The sequence below is a fragment of the Megalobrama amblycephala genome, linkage group LG2 (assembly GCF_018812025.1).
Source record: "Megalobrama amblycephala isolate DHTTF-2021 linkage group LG2, ASM1881202v1, whole genome shotgun sequence".
Taxonomy (NCBI): domain Eukaryota; kingdom Metazoa; phylum Chordata; class Actinopteri; order Cypriniformes; family Xenocyprididae; genus Megalobrama; species Megalobrama amblycephala.
Genome location: NC_063045.1, coordinates 58475388 through 58492865, shown reverse-complemented (window position 1 = coordinate 58492865; position 17478 = coordinate 58475388). Strand labels below are relative to the sequence as shown.

The following is a 17478-nucleotide window of genomic DNA, read 5'->3' as shown; positions in this document are numbered from 1 at the left end:
GTGAATTTATTTATATGCCTCGTTGCATAGGCAACCTCAGACATCAGTGTGACGAAATCCTGGAAGATTTGGGTCATAATGAGGAGAAATGGAGAAATGAATCTGAAACAGAACAACACACCTTCAGTGACTCATGTGAACCACTGGCACCATGTCATCAACTATATTACATAATATTAAATTTAACGTAAGATTTAAAATGCGATTTTAAAAATTCCAGATTCGCTGTGCTTATTTGTAGGGCTGCACAATATTGCAAAAATTCTGCGATCATATATAAACATGGCTGTAAAATTATTAACATTACTAAAAATATATATATAAATATATATGAATCTTATTACTGTAATATTTCACTGTAAAATAAATCCAATATTTAATCATTTTATTTTTTACATTACAACTGTAAAATTACAATACTAGTATTTTTATATTAAAAATATTACAACACTGAATTTAATTTCTTCATTTTCAAATGTAAAACCATCAAACTTTTATTTTGACAGAAAAAATGTGCTAGACTTGACCTACTATTTCCAGTGTGATGAATAAACCATAATTACACTCTACCTTGATCATTATTTGATTAGACAGCCAAAAGTTAACAAAACTGAATTAAAAATGCAAAAATCATGTTGTGATTTTTACTTCTAACAAGGTATGGCAAGTGAAGCAACTGTTTTCCCCCCTCTGAAATGCCACTAAATTTTGTATTGCTCTCACGTTGATTAACGAAAACAGCTAAACACAACTAAAATGCTGCTTTGGGAGTTTGATTTGCGAGCACGGAGGGGAAGCCCAGACGTTGAAACATGCATGCTGTTTATTTTCTGCCTGCAGATGTTTGTTTCAGCTGGCCGGAGGGGAAGGGAAATGACTGCAGGATGAAGCGGAGCTGCATTCATCCGATGAACAAAGACAGGAAGGGAGATTCTCTAAATTAAGCCGCAAGTATCTCACAGGCTGGGAAACGGAAGGGGCCTCTGAACACTTCCATGCAAAATAGGAAAACGGTTATTATGATGCTGGGAAAAAAAAAAAAAGTGGAGTGCATAGCTCTTGTGAATAAAAACGAAAGTGTTTTTCCTCCTGTGACACCGCCAGAGCATTCTGATGAATGAGAAAACCTCATTTTCTTTGCCACTGCAACACTAAACCACAGTTACCTTGGACAGAGAGAGATGGAGAGGCAGCGGTTTAGTGTTGCAGGTTTAAATGTCAAGATAAAAGGGACGCTTAACACAAATCCTGTCATAAATACTACGTTTCTCATAGCATTTAACAAAAATTAGGGGAAAAAAAGACCGTCTGAAGTGTCATCGGCAGAGGGCAGCACATGATAGATATATGGAATATATATTATACTGAATATTCACTGTGAATCATAAAAGAAAACATAAATGATTGCAACGTCATAAACAGTGGAAACACTGCTGCAACTATAAATCTATTTTCAAAATAGATTTATATATAATATAATTTTAATATTTCTCATATATAATTTTATAATAGAATTTTTTTAATTATTTCTTCAATTAAATGACTAATTTGATTTTACATTTATATTTTATGCATTGTCATATGCTTTTATTCAAAGCAACTTGCACTATATTTAACTCTTTCCTCGGCATTGACAGAATTTTACATCATTTACGATGCTTCCCTGCCATTGATGGAAATTTCCATGTTTTCACTGTTATATGGTTATAACAGCTATTACACATCTTCTGAAAGAGTACAGAATCTCTGGATCAAAACACAGGCAAAGAAGCAGCAGAAACAAGCGATAGAAGCATTTGTTATGCGCATGTAAAATAACACGATCATCAAATATAAAACAGTATAATTCAAAAATGCCTAACGTTGCCAAGTGAATTTTTGACCCAGGACGAGGTACAGGTCAGTGAAGCTTTGGGGTGTTGATGTACTCGATCTACTCCATCTGTGTTTTGATAATTGTTCTGAATCTGATCCGGACATTTGTTCAGAATGTTGATATATATAATATTATAAAATATTTATATATATAGAGAGAGAGAGAGAGAGAGAGAGAATGCATGAAGCTAGAATATAATGTTTAATTTTATTTAAAAGCAGAGGCTCTGTTCTTTCCTTTAATATATTGCATGTTCAGGTATTCATACAACAAAATATTCTGGGGAAATGACATTTTCACAAAATATTTGTGAAAATTATCAAAAATGCTAGCAACTTTTATATATATAATGTCTAAAACGCTACAATTTTTTAATTCATGCATTCCCTGGAAACCGACACGCTCTACTGTTTGATCTAATGTGCAAACTCATGTCTATACGTAATGTATTCTATATAGTGTGTGCAAAAATAGTTTCAAAAATAGAATTTTTGTATAATATTTTTCACATTGCACATCGTTTCAAAGCAGCTTTATGTTTCTTTACATTTTTATCAAATAAACGAAATCACTAAAAAACAATAGCATCACTCATGGAGGATGTCCATGCACAGAGCAAAGGGCTGACTAATCAATAATGAAATCTGTTTTTGATTATTATCATTAGAGATTTTATCAATTAGCTGTTGCAGTCCTAGAAATAGCAAAAGTGGAAGGCAGCATGAAGAACTCGGCAAAGATGCACTTCTGGCCTCCGCAGAATCTGTCACAGTTAAAAACACACCAGACAAACACAGTTTCTCATTAAATGCTTTAAACACTATGATTAAGTATAGGGATGACATAACCGCTGACATCAGGGCGGCCAGAATGTGCCTAAAATCAGATCATCCTGATAGAGGTTAAGTCCAAAACCTCTTACATAAGCCAAACATCAACAGGGATTTCACTTCCTGAGACACGACACAGGCAAATAGAATTTTGCTCTTGTTTACTTGCAAAAAGATGACATCTTCCTTGAGAAATGGGAATGAGACACCCAGAGTTCAGACAATTCCTCCGGCATTTGCAGTCGTGATGACAAGGACATCTGGAGAGCAGGGTCCTTTCTTGGGCACTTAATTAATGCACATAAAAGCAACATTTCAAGTCAACATGAAATCAAAATGGATCCTGTCTACTTAACTCACATTCCTGGTTTTACTGTGTACAATTCATCAGTGCATATTATTCTAAAGAAAAAATGATGAACCTTCATAATGAAATCTTCATAATGAGCTGAAAATATATTTACACTTAATAATAAAATAAAACGATGAATTGATGATGAATTGTACACAGTGAGATCAGGAATGTGAATTATTTTTGTAATATTTTAACTTGCGAAACAACTTGACGTGTCAGCTGATCTCATGATTAATAATGAACCGAAAATACATGTATGCTTCTCATATTAAAATAAAAGAATCTTTAATGTTGTGTTTTGTGCCATTACTTTGGCAAAGCATCTGTCAATCCTTAGTTTGAAAAGGTTTCAAACATGTAAAATTTATAAAATGTTTCCATCAACAAATTTTCTTTCTAGACATTAAAAGCAAGGTCTGAAATGTCTGTGTGTGTCAGTAAAGCTTTTAAAATTAATGATCAATTTCACACCTTTTTGAACGTATTTCCCAAAACAAGTCCTTAAAATCTCATTAACGCAACAGTCTGAAAATGTCAATACCATTAGGGGAAACTGATACATTTTCACATTTTTGAAAATTGATTATTAACATTCATGCACAGTTACCTGAAACTCAGAAATAATTTAAATATTTTTATTTGATTTTGACTGATTTTTCTCATTACCGCAACACCTGCCACCATTTACAACCAAATGTTTTTATTATTTTATTGAAACCTGACATATTCAAAATGATGTGGCAAACCTTAAAGAACATATTGTATAGATTCTGCGCATGCATTTAAAAGCAAAGCACTATTTTTCCATGTTTTAAAAAAACATTAAAAAAAAAATCGCCTGTTGCATTACGGAAATGAGGTTGCCGATTTCGGTAATGATAATAAGTATAAGCTGATATCACCAAGTCCATGTGGAATGGAATGTTTACACGCTGTAGTTAACAGGTTAATGAAACTACAGGCAAATAGCCTTGATTTTAGGCTGCTGTTACCATTACAGCGAGTTAACAATTTAATTGTTAATGAAATGATTAGCTTTAAATGTAATAACAGTTATGCCAATATTATGATATTTTTAAAATGATTACAATATTCAGTCTTGCCCCACATTTTCTCGTTAGAAATGTGGCACGGTAAGGAAGTAAAATGCTATGAGTGTCTTGAAAGTGAATGAGAGCAGTTTACCAAAGCATAATGGAACTCTATATGGTAAACATGATGCTATTAAACACACACAAAAACAATCATTCTGATCTGCTAACTTTTAAAACTGACACCTTTACTGATTTTTTCACAATCATTTTCAACAACCAACCCAAAAAAAAAGACCTCTCTTCCCCCTTAAGGACTCTGTAACATATGAACATGCGGAGAGACAATCTGCTTCCGCTTCAAGGATTCTCCCTTAGCAACAACAACCTCACGTCTTCATGAGGAACATAAATTCCCTTCGAGATACTTTCACACGCGTTAAACAGTACGAGGAGTGACAGCGACCCTTTTCCGAGCTCATCTACAATTCAGCACAATATATCTACACGTACCTTTAGCATGAACTCGTTTGAACCTTGTCTTTCAACTGCACAGACAATCCGGGTTGACAGGCTTGCACATTAGCCAACTTTTAATGTCTCACCATGTTCATTTTGGGCCTAAAGTTCTTTCAAAAACCCACTCTCCTTTTTCTTTTCCTACCCCAGAGACTGCCAGGTCACATCCAATTTCTTAATGCCCACCTAGCAGGCTGCCGCTTCCACTTCAAAAGCTCGACTCAAAGAAGTGCCTGAGAATACTGCCTTTGGTGTCAGAAGCTGCTAGAAGAAAGGGTACTTAGTGGGAAATCAGTAGCGAAGGATGACATTTTAAGTCTTGAAAGTCTGCAACATTAAAAGCAAGCCCAACCGTACAGCATTTGGATGACAAAATGAGTCGCTGAGGCGTTTAAGTACAAACCCTTTGAGGTTGAACTGAAATTGACAAAAGGTAAGAGGAAAATGTAGAGAAGTCTAGTTGTTCCTGTTCTAGTTTACTAGCACTCTTTCTTCAGAACGCTGTAGGTTTTAACAAACTGGCTATGTTGAAGTATACAATTTTTCACTGCTAGTTTCTGCATCACACTGAAAGACTTTTTTTTTTTTTTCATTCTCCAAAATAACGTGCAAGAATAAATTTTGCACAACACGTTGCTGGGGGATGATGTATTTTTGTAGGCCAAAACCCATTGCAAATTAGCATTTAGCACTTCCAGTTTCAACATCCTGAAGTCAATGGGTTTTTGGTTAAACTCTGAGGTCTAAAAAGTTTTCGTTTTTTTTCACTGCAGCAAAACAGACTTAAAATACTCTGCATTTAAGTACAAACCCTTTGAGGTTGAACTGAAATTGACAAAAGGTAAGAGGAAAATGTATCGTGAGAAGAAAACAAACATTCTGTGTTTATGTAGTGAAAAGAGAGCCATGTCAGAAGTCCGTGATTGCTCATTACCCACTAATGCGGCCACGCCCACGGAGCCAGTTTACAAATTAGACAACACATGCTCATTCTTCGTGTATTTATTGCCTTGATTGTTTACTGGATGAAAAAGCTGTAGGATCTCTGGAAGACATTTAATTCCTGTTTGTTTTCTTCTATTGATAAGTTTTAAGTGAGTTTTTGTTTCTTAGCGCCCTCCGGCTGTAGTATGAATTGGTAACACCATTCAGGAATATGTCTTCTTCTTTGAATTTGTGGACTAAAATGCACAGAGCGCCCTCCGACTTCAAGGATGAATTGCAAACACCAGCGCTCATAGAGATAACAATGAATATTAAATAAAAAATAACTCCTCTGTATAGAAAATTGACATAAACATATAGAATCCTATATTTCTCCAAATTCTGCTTTTAAAATAAAGCCTATATTCAGACTCTTTGCTCACAGAAATACATTATATTTTAAAGTATAATATAAAACATTATTTTATATTGTAATAAATTTTTCTGTATTTTCATTACCATGATGAGTTTGAGACATCACAGAAGTTTTTTTTCACAGCCTACCTGACTGAAATGCCTCATTAATATGCAGTCTTTTCAGTCATTATATTCAATTCTTTTGTCTTCACAGGTGAGAATGAGCATTATTCATGGAATACGCCTCCTCGCATACCGTGTTTCTGGCAAAAAGGTCTTACAAAAACTAAATCAGTATATTGTTATAAATGAAAGAGATCAGCATAATTTTACATATTTGAAGCAAAAAACTTGTCTACAACCTTCAATACCCAAAAGTCTTGGAACCAGATTTAAAACTTTTATTGGCCTTATATCAGTGCTTAAGTTTTTTGTTTTTTCATAACCACGCATAACGTTATTCCTTCAAAAACACAAACATTACACACAGTTCCTCACATATTATGGTAGCCAGTTTCTGAAACAGTGTAATCCTTGTGTCATTAATATGTTTAGAACAACTGAAAAAAGCACAATCAGGGCATGTCAAAACTTTCCAGGCCCCAAATCAGCCTCAGACTCCAGAGGGTTAAACGCCTGAAATAATGTCTGTGGCTGGCACAAGCTTAAGATTTTCTAACGTTTTATTCTACGACATAAAAGCATCAGTAATACCCCATTGTATTTTTTGTATTTTTATTTCACTAAAGTAGCTAAATGGGACTATAGAGGTTGTCGAGGACATTAAACGCCAAAGTCATGCGAACCGTGATGCATTTTGTTTACAGCTTACATTTAGCTTTTTACTTCTGCCGATTGTATTTAGGCTTCAAAATTCATAAAACTTGTATTCATTTGTGAAGATTATCATGATGAATGGTGTTGATGTTGGTCACAGAGCTTATTTTTAGCAATAATCCAAAAGCCGATGGAAAAGTCCTATTGGGCTTTTGTCAAGGGAATCTAGTGTGATGCTAATTTACGGGTTGGGCGACAAAAATACATTATCACTGCAGCGCTCCATAAGTCAAGAAACATAGGTTAAGTAGAGCTGGTTTTGTCAAGAACACTATTAGACTGTCGTATGATATAAACAGACACCGTACCTTCATATTAGACGCCTCCGTCTCCAGTTTGGTCAGGTGGTTGGAGTTGTCCTCGAGCTCTTGTCTAAGGTTGGAGTTCTCCATCTTCAATGCCTCCACTTGCTTCAGCAGCTGATCATAAGATGCTGCAGCCATCTTGGACTATCTCTTGACCTACAACATCCACAACCACATGTGGTTTAGAGTGGTGCTCGATTAATATGACTGATGCCAAAATCTACAGATCAGGATGCATAAAATGCTGATATAAGAAAATTAGAAAGTCAAATGAGGGTCAGTAATTGATGATCATTTTTGAATTCTTCCTTTAATTGACCAAAAATGATTTTTTTAAACCAAAAAAGGGGGCAAAATATCTGCAGAATAATTTGTTTAACCAATATATTAATTTATTAGTCAAAGTCAGAGACAAAATAACTAAAAGAAAATACACAAACAAATATAATCAGCAAAAGCAGAATAATTTTAAAACACAGCCACCACAAAATCAGACTTTAGCACCTCTTTTTACTTTGAGAACGTTCTAAGGGTTAAAAATAGATTCAAAATTATAAGAAATAGGTTTAATATCTATGATACTGTTTTTGAAATCAAATTGTTGCATAGCCATGACAGGAAAAACTGGCATCTAACAGTTAACAGTTAAAAAATACATAAATAAAATATATAGATAAACCCAAATAGGAAATAAAACAGTTATGTGTCCTATTCTGTGTCCTTGTTCAAATGATTAAATCAATAAAACAAATTAATATCATTCATTCAATATATGTATGTAAATTCCTGTGTGTGTATATATATATATATGTGTATATATATTAGGGCTGGGCGATGTATCGAATGCTTTTGTCACGCGCATTTCTTCAGTAAAGCCGGTTCCCTGATTACCACTAAATCGCCATCACCTGCTTTCAAATGGAGCGGCATTTAATAGACAGAGCCGTAGATCACTGATAAGCCACGCAATATCGCGTTCAATATCGATATGTATCGCCGTCGATATTGAACGCGATATTGCGTGGCTTTTCAGTGATCTACGGTTCTGTCTATTAAATGCCCCTCCATTTGAAAGCAGGTGATGGCGATTTAGCGGTAATCAGGGAACCGGCTTTCTGACGAAATGCGCGTGACAAAAGCATTCGATACATCGCCCAGCCCTAATATATATTATATATATAGCATTTTATTTCTGAGCAAGTCTGTGAAAATGCCAAACAAACCAAACATACTGTATCATTACTTCACTGAAAACTACAGAAATACTATTAAAATAGTACAATTTTAATATCTAGTGAAAAGGGGAAAAAAAGCCCACATCACCATGAGGTTTAGTAAATGTATGAAGTGTTTTCCAGAGGTTTTCCTCTTGTGTGAGGTCTATAAAAGCCCATCAGTGTCATGTGTCAATCATGAGTGAGCATCATCCTCTGAACTCTGATGTTTGCCATGTAGTCAATGACCATGTCATGACACTCATAAAGAACTACAATAACACACGTGCCTCACGTGTGTATGTGGATGGCAGAGCCGATGCCTCTGGGCCATTTTTTACCCGTGCAGTGAGCCCGGTCAAGCAAACAGTTCTGAAAGACAAAGCGAAAGTTTCTATTTTTATCTCCGTCCTGAAGTGAAGGCCTGATCAACCATGTGGAAAAATGTATCACCACATCGCCACTAAATTACCACTGACATGCTAAATATCAGCGGTAAGCCCTGTTCTCTGGACTACTGCTAAAACATAATAATGTGTGCAGTCATACTAAATAACTCGATTTTTTACTTTCTGAAGAACATGTTTCATGGTGAATATAGTATTTAGTAATCAGCTCAACCTCTCCTCACCAACACACGTGATTTAAGGATGCATTCATATACATCAGGTCAGGATGATACACACTTTTAATAAAACTTAAATACTTAGCATTAAATCACTAACATATGAGCAGTACAACATTGTGCATTTGCCTTCAAAAACAGTTTCTGCCAAAATACCAAATTATTATTATTATTTTCTCAGCATTAGGAATATTGATGGCTTGTGAGGTAAAATATTACACTATCAAAATACATTTCTATGGAAGCTTGTTTACGCTAGGGCTGCACGATATAAAAAATAACATTGAACTTGAACCCGATTATCGCTTAAACGCGATTCTTAGTGCGATTATGAAATCGCAAAGGCTGTGATTACTTTTTTATGCGCAGCTTGTCAATGAAGTATGGCTCCAAATGGCAATCCATCTGAAAGCACTGCGAGTTTGAGTCGCTATAATGTACATTTGAAAAAGCAACATGCGTCAAACTTCTTTTCAGACATGAGAAGCATTTATTAACATCAAAAGACAACATTTAATAACATGTTTTTACTCCAAACTCACTTCATAACGACAGTTGAGCGTCCTTCTGTGAGATGATGTGGCTTCTTACACAGAATAAAGCATTCGTGTGTTTATTAGTCATGTTTAATTAATCAAAGTGTTTCAATCTTCTGTTTATTCAGCTACAGCGATATGATGCGTGTTATCTTCTTCTGCTGCAGGGCAAATTTTGAGATTCTGCGCAAGAGCGCCCTCTGGCTTTCAGATGGAGAAGCATTTACTACTGATCACAGAGCCGTAAAGCTCTGACAAGCTGGGCATTAAATAATCGCAGCCTTTGCCATATCACGTGCGATTTTATCGCGATAAATCATGCAGCCCTAGTTTACGCGACTAAAAAGAATAAAACGTAATTGTGACTACTCACAATTTTGACTTTTTTTCTCGCAATTGCGACTTATAAAGTCAGAATTGCAAGATATAAAGTCAGAATTTTTCTTGCAATTGCGATATTTTTCCTCAGAATTGAGATATAAAGGCACAAATGAGAGTTAAAGTCAGAATTGCATGATATCAACTCAATTGCATCTTATAAAGTCAGAATTGAAAGATATAAACTCGCAATTCTGAGGGAAAAAAAACCTCACAATTGGACATTATAACACAATTGCAAGTTCATACAATTCTGAGAAAAAGTCAATTGTGAGAAAAAAGCCAGAATTGCGAGAAAAAAAAATTAGAATTGCAAAATTTTGAGAAAAAAAGTCATAAATGCAAGAAAAAAGTCAGAATTGCAAGGTTATCTCGCAGTTCTGACTTTATAAGATGCAATTCTGATTTTTTTTTCTCTCGCAATTCTGACTCTCTCACACAATTGTGAGTTTATATCTCGTAATTCTGAGAAAGAAGTCAGAAGGTGAGATATAAACTCGCAATAACTTTTTTATTTTATGGCAGAAACAAGCTTCTATAGATTTCCCCCTAGCAGAAGAGAGAAAAGGAAAAAAGAAGAGAACATATTGCATGCAAAAGAAAACGTTGTAAAAGGGAAAAAATGTCATCAAATCATTAAAACACAGCAGGATGATGCACACATTGAACTTTAATACTTAGCATCAAATCACTAAATAAATGCAACTAAATGCATTTGCCTTCAAAATCATAGTTTCTGCCAAAATACCAAATTTCAAAGGGCAAAAAAAAAAATAAAATAAAAAAAAGTGACTTGCCTTATAAGAATAGATTACATCACAAGCTGGTATCATGACCATTTCACAACGCACAATAAATTGAATTCCTTCCATTCCACTTTCACCATATTATGCTTTACCCTGGTTTTACATTAACCAACACCAACAGCCTACATTACAAACAGCCCGTCAATGTGTCAGGGCTAATTTGCAGCTGTGTCCAATCAATGTGGCTCCGCTACGGATTCTGCCACTGTTTCCAGGGCATCCACGGCCATTATGAAGCAGAATTTATCAAAAGAGGGAAGATATTCCAATTTGGCATTTCATTACAGATCAGATTTCTGAAGGTAATTAAACGCAGACAAAAATATACAACTTGTGTGTGAATCATTCTAACCTACATCTAGTATTTCTAAAGCATATCATCTTTGGCCTATATAATCCACATAATTACATCAAGATCTTGCAATTTCAAAACATGAGTAATAAACCAGCGTGGATGCATATGATTTAATGCCAACAGCACGTTATGAGGGCAGAATGAGTCCGATTGCCACAGAAATCTGCTGACACACATATGATGACACACATTTTGTGAATAAACAAACACTTTTTGAAGGTAATAAAAGGCCATTAAAAGGTAAAATAAATGTATATAATAATACACTTCATAATCATATCTGGCTGTGTAGCTTCACAATTTTACTGTTATTATTTATAGAAGAATCATGAAAAATGATATTAATAATACATTTAAAAACCTGAAGCAAAGCTCTCTCTCTCTCTGGCATGTAGACAGAGCAAAATGGTCGACATCTATTCAGCAAAAAGGCTTGAGGTATCGAGACAGAATCAAAAGGAAACGGGGAGGAGTGGAAAGAAGAAAGACTCATTAATATTTCAACACTTTCCTCAAAAATCTGTATCACAACGCATCTGAATTTGTTTGCACCTTCACACCTCTTTAATAAATTGCATTAGTTCACTATGCGTTTTTCTGCATTTATTCAACAGAGGTGCAGTTGTGCATGCAACGCTTATGATGCATTAAAGCAGTCACCTCTTCACCAGCAATGCAAGATACAAAATTCCCTGCAGACAACTGCAAGAGATGCCCTTCCCTCCATGCACAAAGACACAGTCACATCCTGGTCTCACATGCACCATCTAACCTGCCAAACCAACCCCTGTTTTATACCTTAAGCAAAGCTGACAACAAATCCACCATTAAATGTCTGCTTTGTTCAGGCATTGCCAGCTGAATCAGAAAAAAAAGCCTCTCTTGCAATAGCCCCTCCATCTTGACAGGGGCAATTATCGCTTACACTTACTGTGGAATCCGTGTCCACGGCCGAGATCACTATAAATAATCAGCCTGCTAGCGCATCTGTCCCTGCACAGCACAAAAGAGGCTTTTTAAGCGTCCCAATGATAAAGCCAGAATCCGAATCTATGCACATCCCCCCACACCCTCTCAATAACCAGCCATCAAGACAAAAGGCTTATCGGCACCGCCTTGCTATACCGCACAAACGCGCCATTATTTCCTTCACGCTGAATAGCTGGAATATAAGACCACACATCTGTACGTTGGCATCAAGAGATCAGGGCGTTAAACGGAGACTTACCCCATTCTGCACCAGTGACAGCCTCCATCCCAGCAACCCATCAACTGTGTCAGTTGCCGGAGAGCATCCAGCCAGCACTGAGTCACATGGGCGAGGGCTCAGCCAATCAGAAGGCGGCCAGCCCAGGCCGGTGTTGGTGCAGTGGCTGATGGTGGCTGGCCAGATTTTTTGCCCCACTGTACAGCTGGGTTTAAAAGCTCTCGTGGGGGGAAGCGGTGCAGCCCCAGGCATGCAGAGTACTGGAGATGTAAAAGATGGGTCATAACGTCTGAAGGTCACATGACCTGATATATAAAAACGGATCAATATGGCAGCCTAAACAAGGCAACCGGACCATATTGAAGACGTATGTTCAATGCATTAAAGTATAGTTACGCTGGACAAAGATGCAATTGAAATCTAAACCAACATCCGAAATCAAATAGAGACCAACATCTCGCTAACTGCATCTGAAAAAGTACTAAATTATAGCATATTACATACAGGCTGATAAACAACTTTAAACAGTTTTGTATGAAATGTAATTATATGCATTTAATAATATATGCAATTAATAATTATATAATTGTATATTAGTGTTCTCAAAAGTGCCAACAGCGATACCAAGTCAGTACTGAATTTTTTTGAAATTTTATGCTTTGAGCGCTGTTGAGTGGATTTGTAAAAACCTCTGATTGGCCATTGTGTTCATGCGCTCATCAGATATATATGGAAGCTTGTTTCAGCCACTAAATAAAAAAAAAGGTAATTGTGACTTTTTTATTTAAAAATTCTGAAATTTTTTCTTGCAATTGTGAGTTTAAATCTCACAATTGTGAGAAAAAAAGTCAGAATATTTAGATAAAAAGTCCCAATTACCTTTTTGATTTTTTTAATAGGTGGCTGAAACAAGCGGTATAGTCAGAATTGCGCGATATAAAGTCGCAATTCTGACTTTTTCTCGCAATTGTGAGTTATCACACAATTTTGACTATCTCACACTTCTGACTTTTTTTCTCAGAATTGCGAGATATAAAGTCAGAATTGTGTGATATAAAGTCAGAATTGTGAGATATAATCTCGCAATTGCATGTTATAATGTCCAATTGTGAGGGGAAAAAAGACTGACTTTTCTCCGAATGGCGAGTTTATCTCAATTCTGACTGTATAACTCGCAATGGCATGTTATAAAGTCAGAATTGCAAGATATAAACTCACAATTCTGACTTTATAAGACAATTGCGACTTTAAATCACGCAATTTTGACTTTATAACTTGCAATTGCAAGTCGCAACTACCTTTTTATTTTTTTATTTAGTGGCGGAAACAAGCTTCTATAAATATGTCTGTGATTGGCTACAATGATCAACGCATGGAAGCGTTTGAATTGACTTCTGTGTGTATCCGTGTAACCACTCGGTGAAGAGCGTCATTGATCTTTATTTACAACATGCTTTTGAAGCGTTGATCATTGTAGCCAATCACAGACATATCTGATGAGCGCGTGAACACAAAGGCCAATCAGAGGTGTTTACGAATCTGCTCAACAGCGCTCAAAGCATCATATTTTTTTAATTTCTGTACCGACTTGGTATCACAATCGGTACTTTTGACAACACTATTGTACATAATTAATTGCAATGCCAATGTTATTTTGTAATTAAAAAAGTTACACATTTAATTTTATAAATGTGAATTACATTTAATAATTGAATCATTACAATTACATGCAATCTAGCCTACATTTATTCATTCAATAGATACTTTTATCCAAACCGACTTACAAACGAACAACACAACACAAGCAATTCTTCCAATTCTTACATTTTCCATGCAAGATGCAGAAGTAGGCTAAACAGTATTTCCACAAATACAATCTAACCAGAAACCTCTCACTGAGCACATTTCAAAAAGAACATTTTATGTACAAAAAGCCTAATTTAAGACTCTATCATTTGCATTCATTCACAATAGATGCTTTTATCAAAACCAATTTTCAAATACTACACAAGCGATTCACATACTTCCAAATGCACATGTATGCAATATTTCCATCGCAAATATACAATGACCAGTTGCTTGCACAATAATGGACCTTATTCATGAAACACGAGCAGAACGAATCTGTATAAACTGCTCATCAATCCATTTGGCACAAATGGCGTACAAATGGTTTTACGTGTGATTTACACAGAAATTCGTTCTGCTCGTGTTTCATGAAAAAGTGCCATAGACATGATTTTTCCTTTCACAGATAGTTTGAAGCCAAAACACAATGTATACATAACATTTGCTCCAAAATGTGAAGGGAATAAAGGGTTTTGTATATGGCTAACAGCCAGAAAATGGTCTGCCTCTTGTACATTAAATGAAACAGACCCAACTGAATTCAAATTAAAGCATTATTTGTTCAAATTCAGTGCATCAATCTCTGTCTTAAACAACACATTAACTTGGTCCATAATCTGTACTATTCAGTCACACTGGTGTTAATGTCCATCATTGTGCGTTTACTGCTACTGTACAACTTTATCATTGCAATTACAGTCTCAAGAGTTCCTGAATAAGCCTTTGTGAATAATAAATCATGCTCTATAAATGGCTGTGATTTGCTTTCTCAAACTGAGGCAGTGAATAGATAACACGGACACTTCCACGGCTTTCTCTATATGTGCTGGAAGTGGGGGTTTTTTCATGTAAATGAGCTTTCGGTCTTTGAGAGCTGAAAAATGGACACTGGCAGAGACTCTTGTTGGTCAGCCCTCTCTTGTGGTGCAATTTAATGGGAAACTGTCCACACTTTTTCTTCCTTGTGTGGGAAAACATTTCAAATAGAAGGGGAAAGGCTAATGTTTTGTGCAGTTAAAAAAAAAATCCTTAAGTAACCCTGTTCATTTAGTGCCAATGAAGTGTTCACTATGTAGGATATAAACGCAATTACACAAATATATACACTTTTTTTATCAATTTGATGGGTGTTCAACCAAAATTACAACTTTTCAGGAAAAACTTAAAGGATTAGTTCATTTCCTGATCATTTACTCATCCCCATGTCATCCAAGATGTTCATGTCTTTCTTTCTTCAGTCGAAAAGAAATGAAGGTTTTTGAGGAAAACATTCCATGATTTTTCTCCATATAGTGGACTTCACTGGGGTTCAACGGGTTGAAGGTCCGAACTGTAGTTTCAGTGCAGCTTCAAAGAGCTCTACATGATCCCAGATGAGGAATAAGTGTCTTATCTAGCGAAATGAGTGGTCATTTAAAAATAAATAAATAAATAAAAAATTATATACTTTTTAACCACAAATGGGAAACTGTAATTTGGACCTTCAACCCATTGAACCCCAGTGAAGTCCATTATATAGAGAAGAATGTTTTCCACAAAAAAATGAATTTCTTCTCGACTGAAGAAAGAAAGACAAACATCTTGGATGACATGGGGATGAAATTTAAATTCTGAAATAAACTAATGCTTTAAGAGAATACATGCAAAAATAATATCACTTAAAGTATTTTGAAAGCAATTTTGCACAATATATTGTAAAACGCAGCAAACAGGCAAAATCTGCGACTCGCTTCATGTTTACTCACTTCAAAACTAGATTAAATATTAATGAGGTCTGTAACAGTTTTCAAAACAACTTGTGCACATGAAAGTAAAGATTTAGCTAACTTTGCCCATTTAACCCTCAACAAGAATTCACAAGATCATTAATAAAACTTAAAACATTTTTTATGACTCCAGTTCAGTTTTAGCAGATAAAAATTCAAGTCTGCAGAAGGAATCCTAATGGAAACGTTTCACCAAAAATCACTATTTTTTGGCTACTAATATTTACTTATTATATCTTCCCATTACAAACCTGTTTTTTTTTTATTCCACGGAACATTTTGAATACCATTCTAGTCACTTTTCTTCATGCAAAATACAATAAATGAGGATTTAAGCTAAGTAAAAATCAAGCAATAGAACCCAAAACTGTACAATACTCCTAACAATGAAGCCACAAAAAACAAACATGGCCATTATAAACCATCCAAGCATCAAATACAATTACTAAACACACTAACATAAAAAAAGAAATATTAAAACTGCCTAGATAGCTTGTGATCAGGCACAATGTCACTGCTTGATATCTCCAGAAAGGTGCATCAGATATGACGACAACAGCTGAAACAATGTCAAACCATATTCAAAGGCTCTGCCAAAGCAAAACAACACGTATTACGCTTCAGCAGGGGAGTGGTAAAAATAACACTTTTCTTCATCACAACTCTTTGGTGTCACTCAAAGACCATCATAGCACAGTCACAGTGATTTAAAAATAAATAAATAAACTAGTTTTCCCTTACCGTCTGCCAAGGGGTGCAGCACAGATCCACTGCTGGACTCCTGTAAAGAAGAAATGAGTTTATCAGAGAGGTGTAGAGTTCATCATAATAGTTTATTAGAGTTTTACTAGTTTATTATAGTGTAATTTGGATTAGTAGAGTAGAATAGAAGATTAGACTTTGTTAAAGCAGTTTATTAGAGCTGAATTTATAGAGCAAAATAGAGGTCTGTATAGTAAAGTCTGTGATTATTAGTACACTACTATGGTATTTTCATGGAAATGCAATGGAACATTTTTGTAAGAGAAAGAATATACAATAACAATTTTTGTAGAGAATGTTTCATACATTTATGCTGAGAAAATATATATATATATAAATATATATATATATATATATATATAGTAAACTTTATGTACATTTCAAAGACAACACTAGAGTAGTAAAATACACAATATACAGATAATAATAAAAATATATAAATGCAAATTTCAATACTGATCATATCACTGCAGTATAAACTCTTCACACATAATTACTTATAGACACTTCTTCTTCAGGATCAGTTTTATAAAGCACACTTTTTTGATTTTATAAACTCAGTCAACGTCTTATTAACATATATTTCAGTACAATGTTGTGTATCAGAGCTTGTTGTGTTTATATAAATACTACTGAAGCTATTTAAAGTCTTACCTGCACAAACATTCGCCTCTTCCAGTAAATAACTCGAGTTTATCGTCCAGGTCGGAATAAATCCCGTGAATTCATATTGTTGGAGCACTATAAGCGGATATTTCTCTGTTTGCTGATTATATCATGTGTTTGTTTGAAACTTTTTCTTCTTTTGTGTGAGTGATTTTCTGCTCAGTAGCTCCAGTCCCCGCGACGCTTCGCCATATTGTTAGTGGAGTCAGACTTTGAGCATG

General features: G+C 35.2%; 1 protein-coding gene across 1 annotated transcript in view; it reads right to left on the bottom strand.

Annotated features, from left to right (window-relative positions):
* Nucleotides 1–17478, bottom strand: part of apc (APC regulator of WNT signaling pathway) — a 45533-nt gene extending 28055 nt beyond the window's left edge. Inside the window, 4 exon segments of the mRNA XM_048181241.1 lie at nt 7098–7250; nt 8604–8680; nt 16571–16610; nt 17246–17478. Coding sequence (XP_048037198.1) covers nt 7098–7232 — 135 coding nt within the window. The 5' untranslated portion in view covers nt 7233–7250; nt 8604–8680; nt 16571–16610; nt 17246–17478.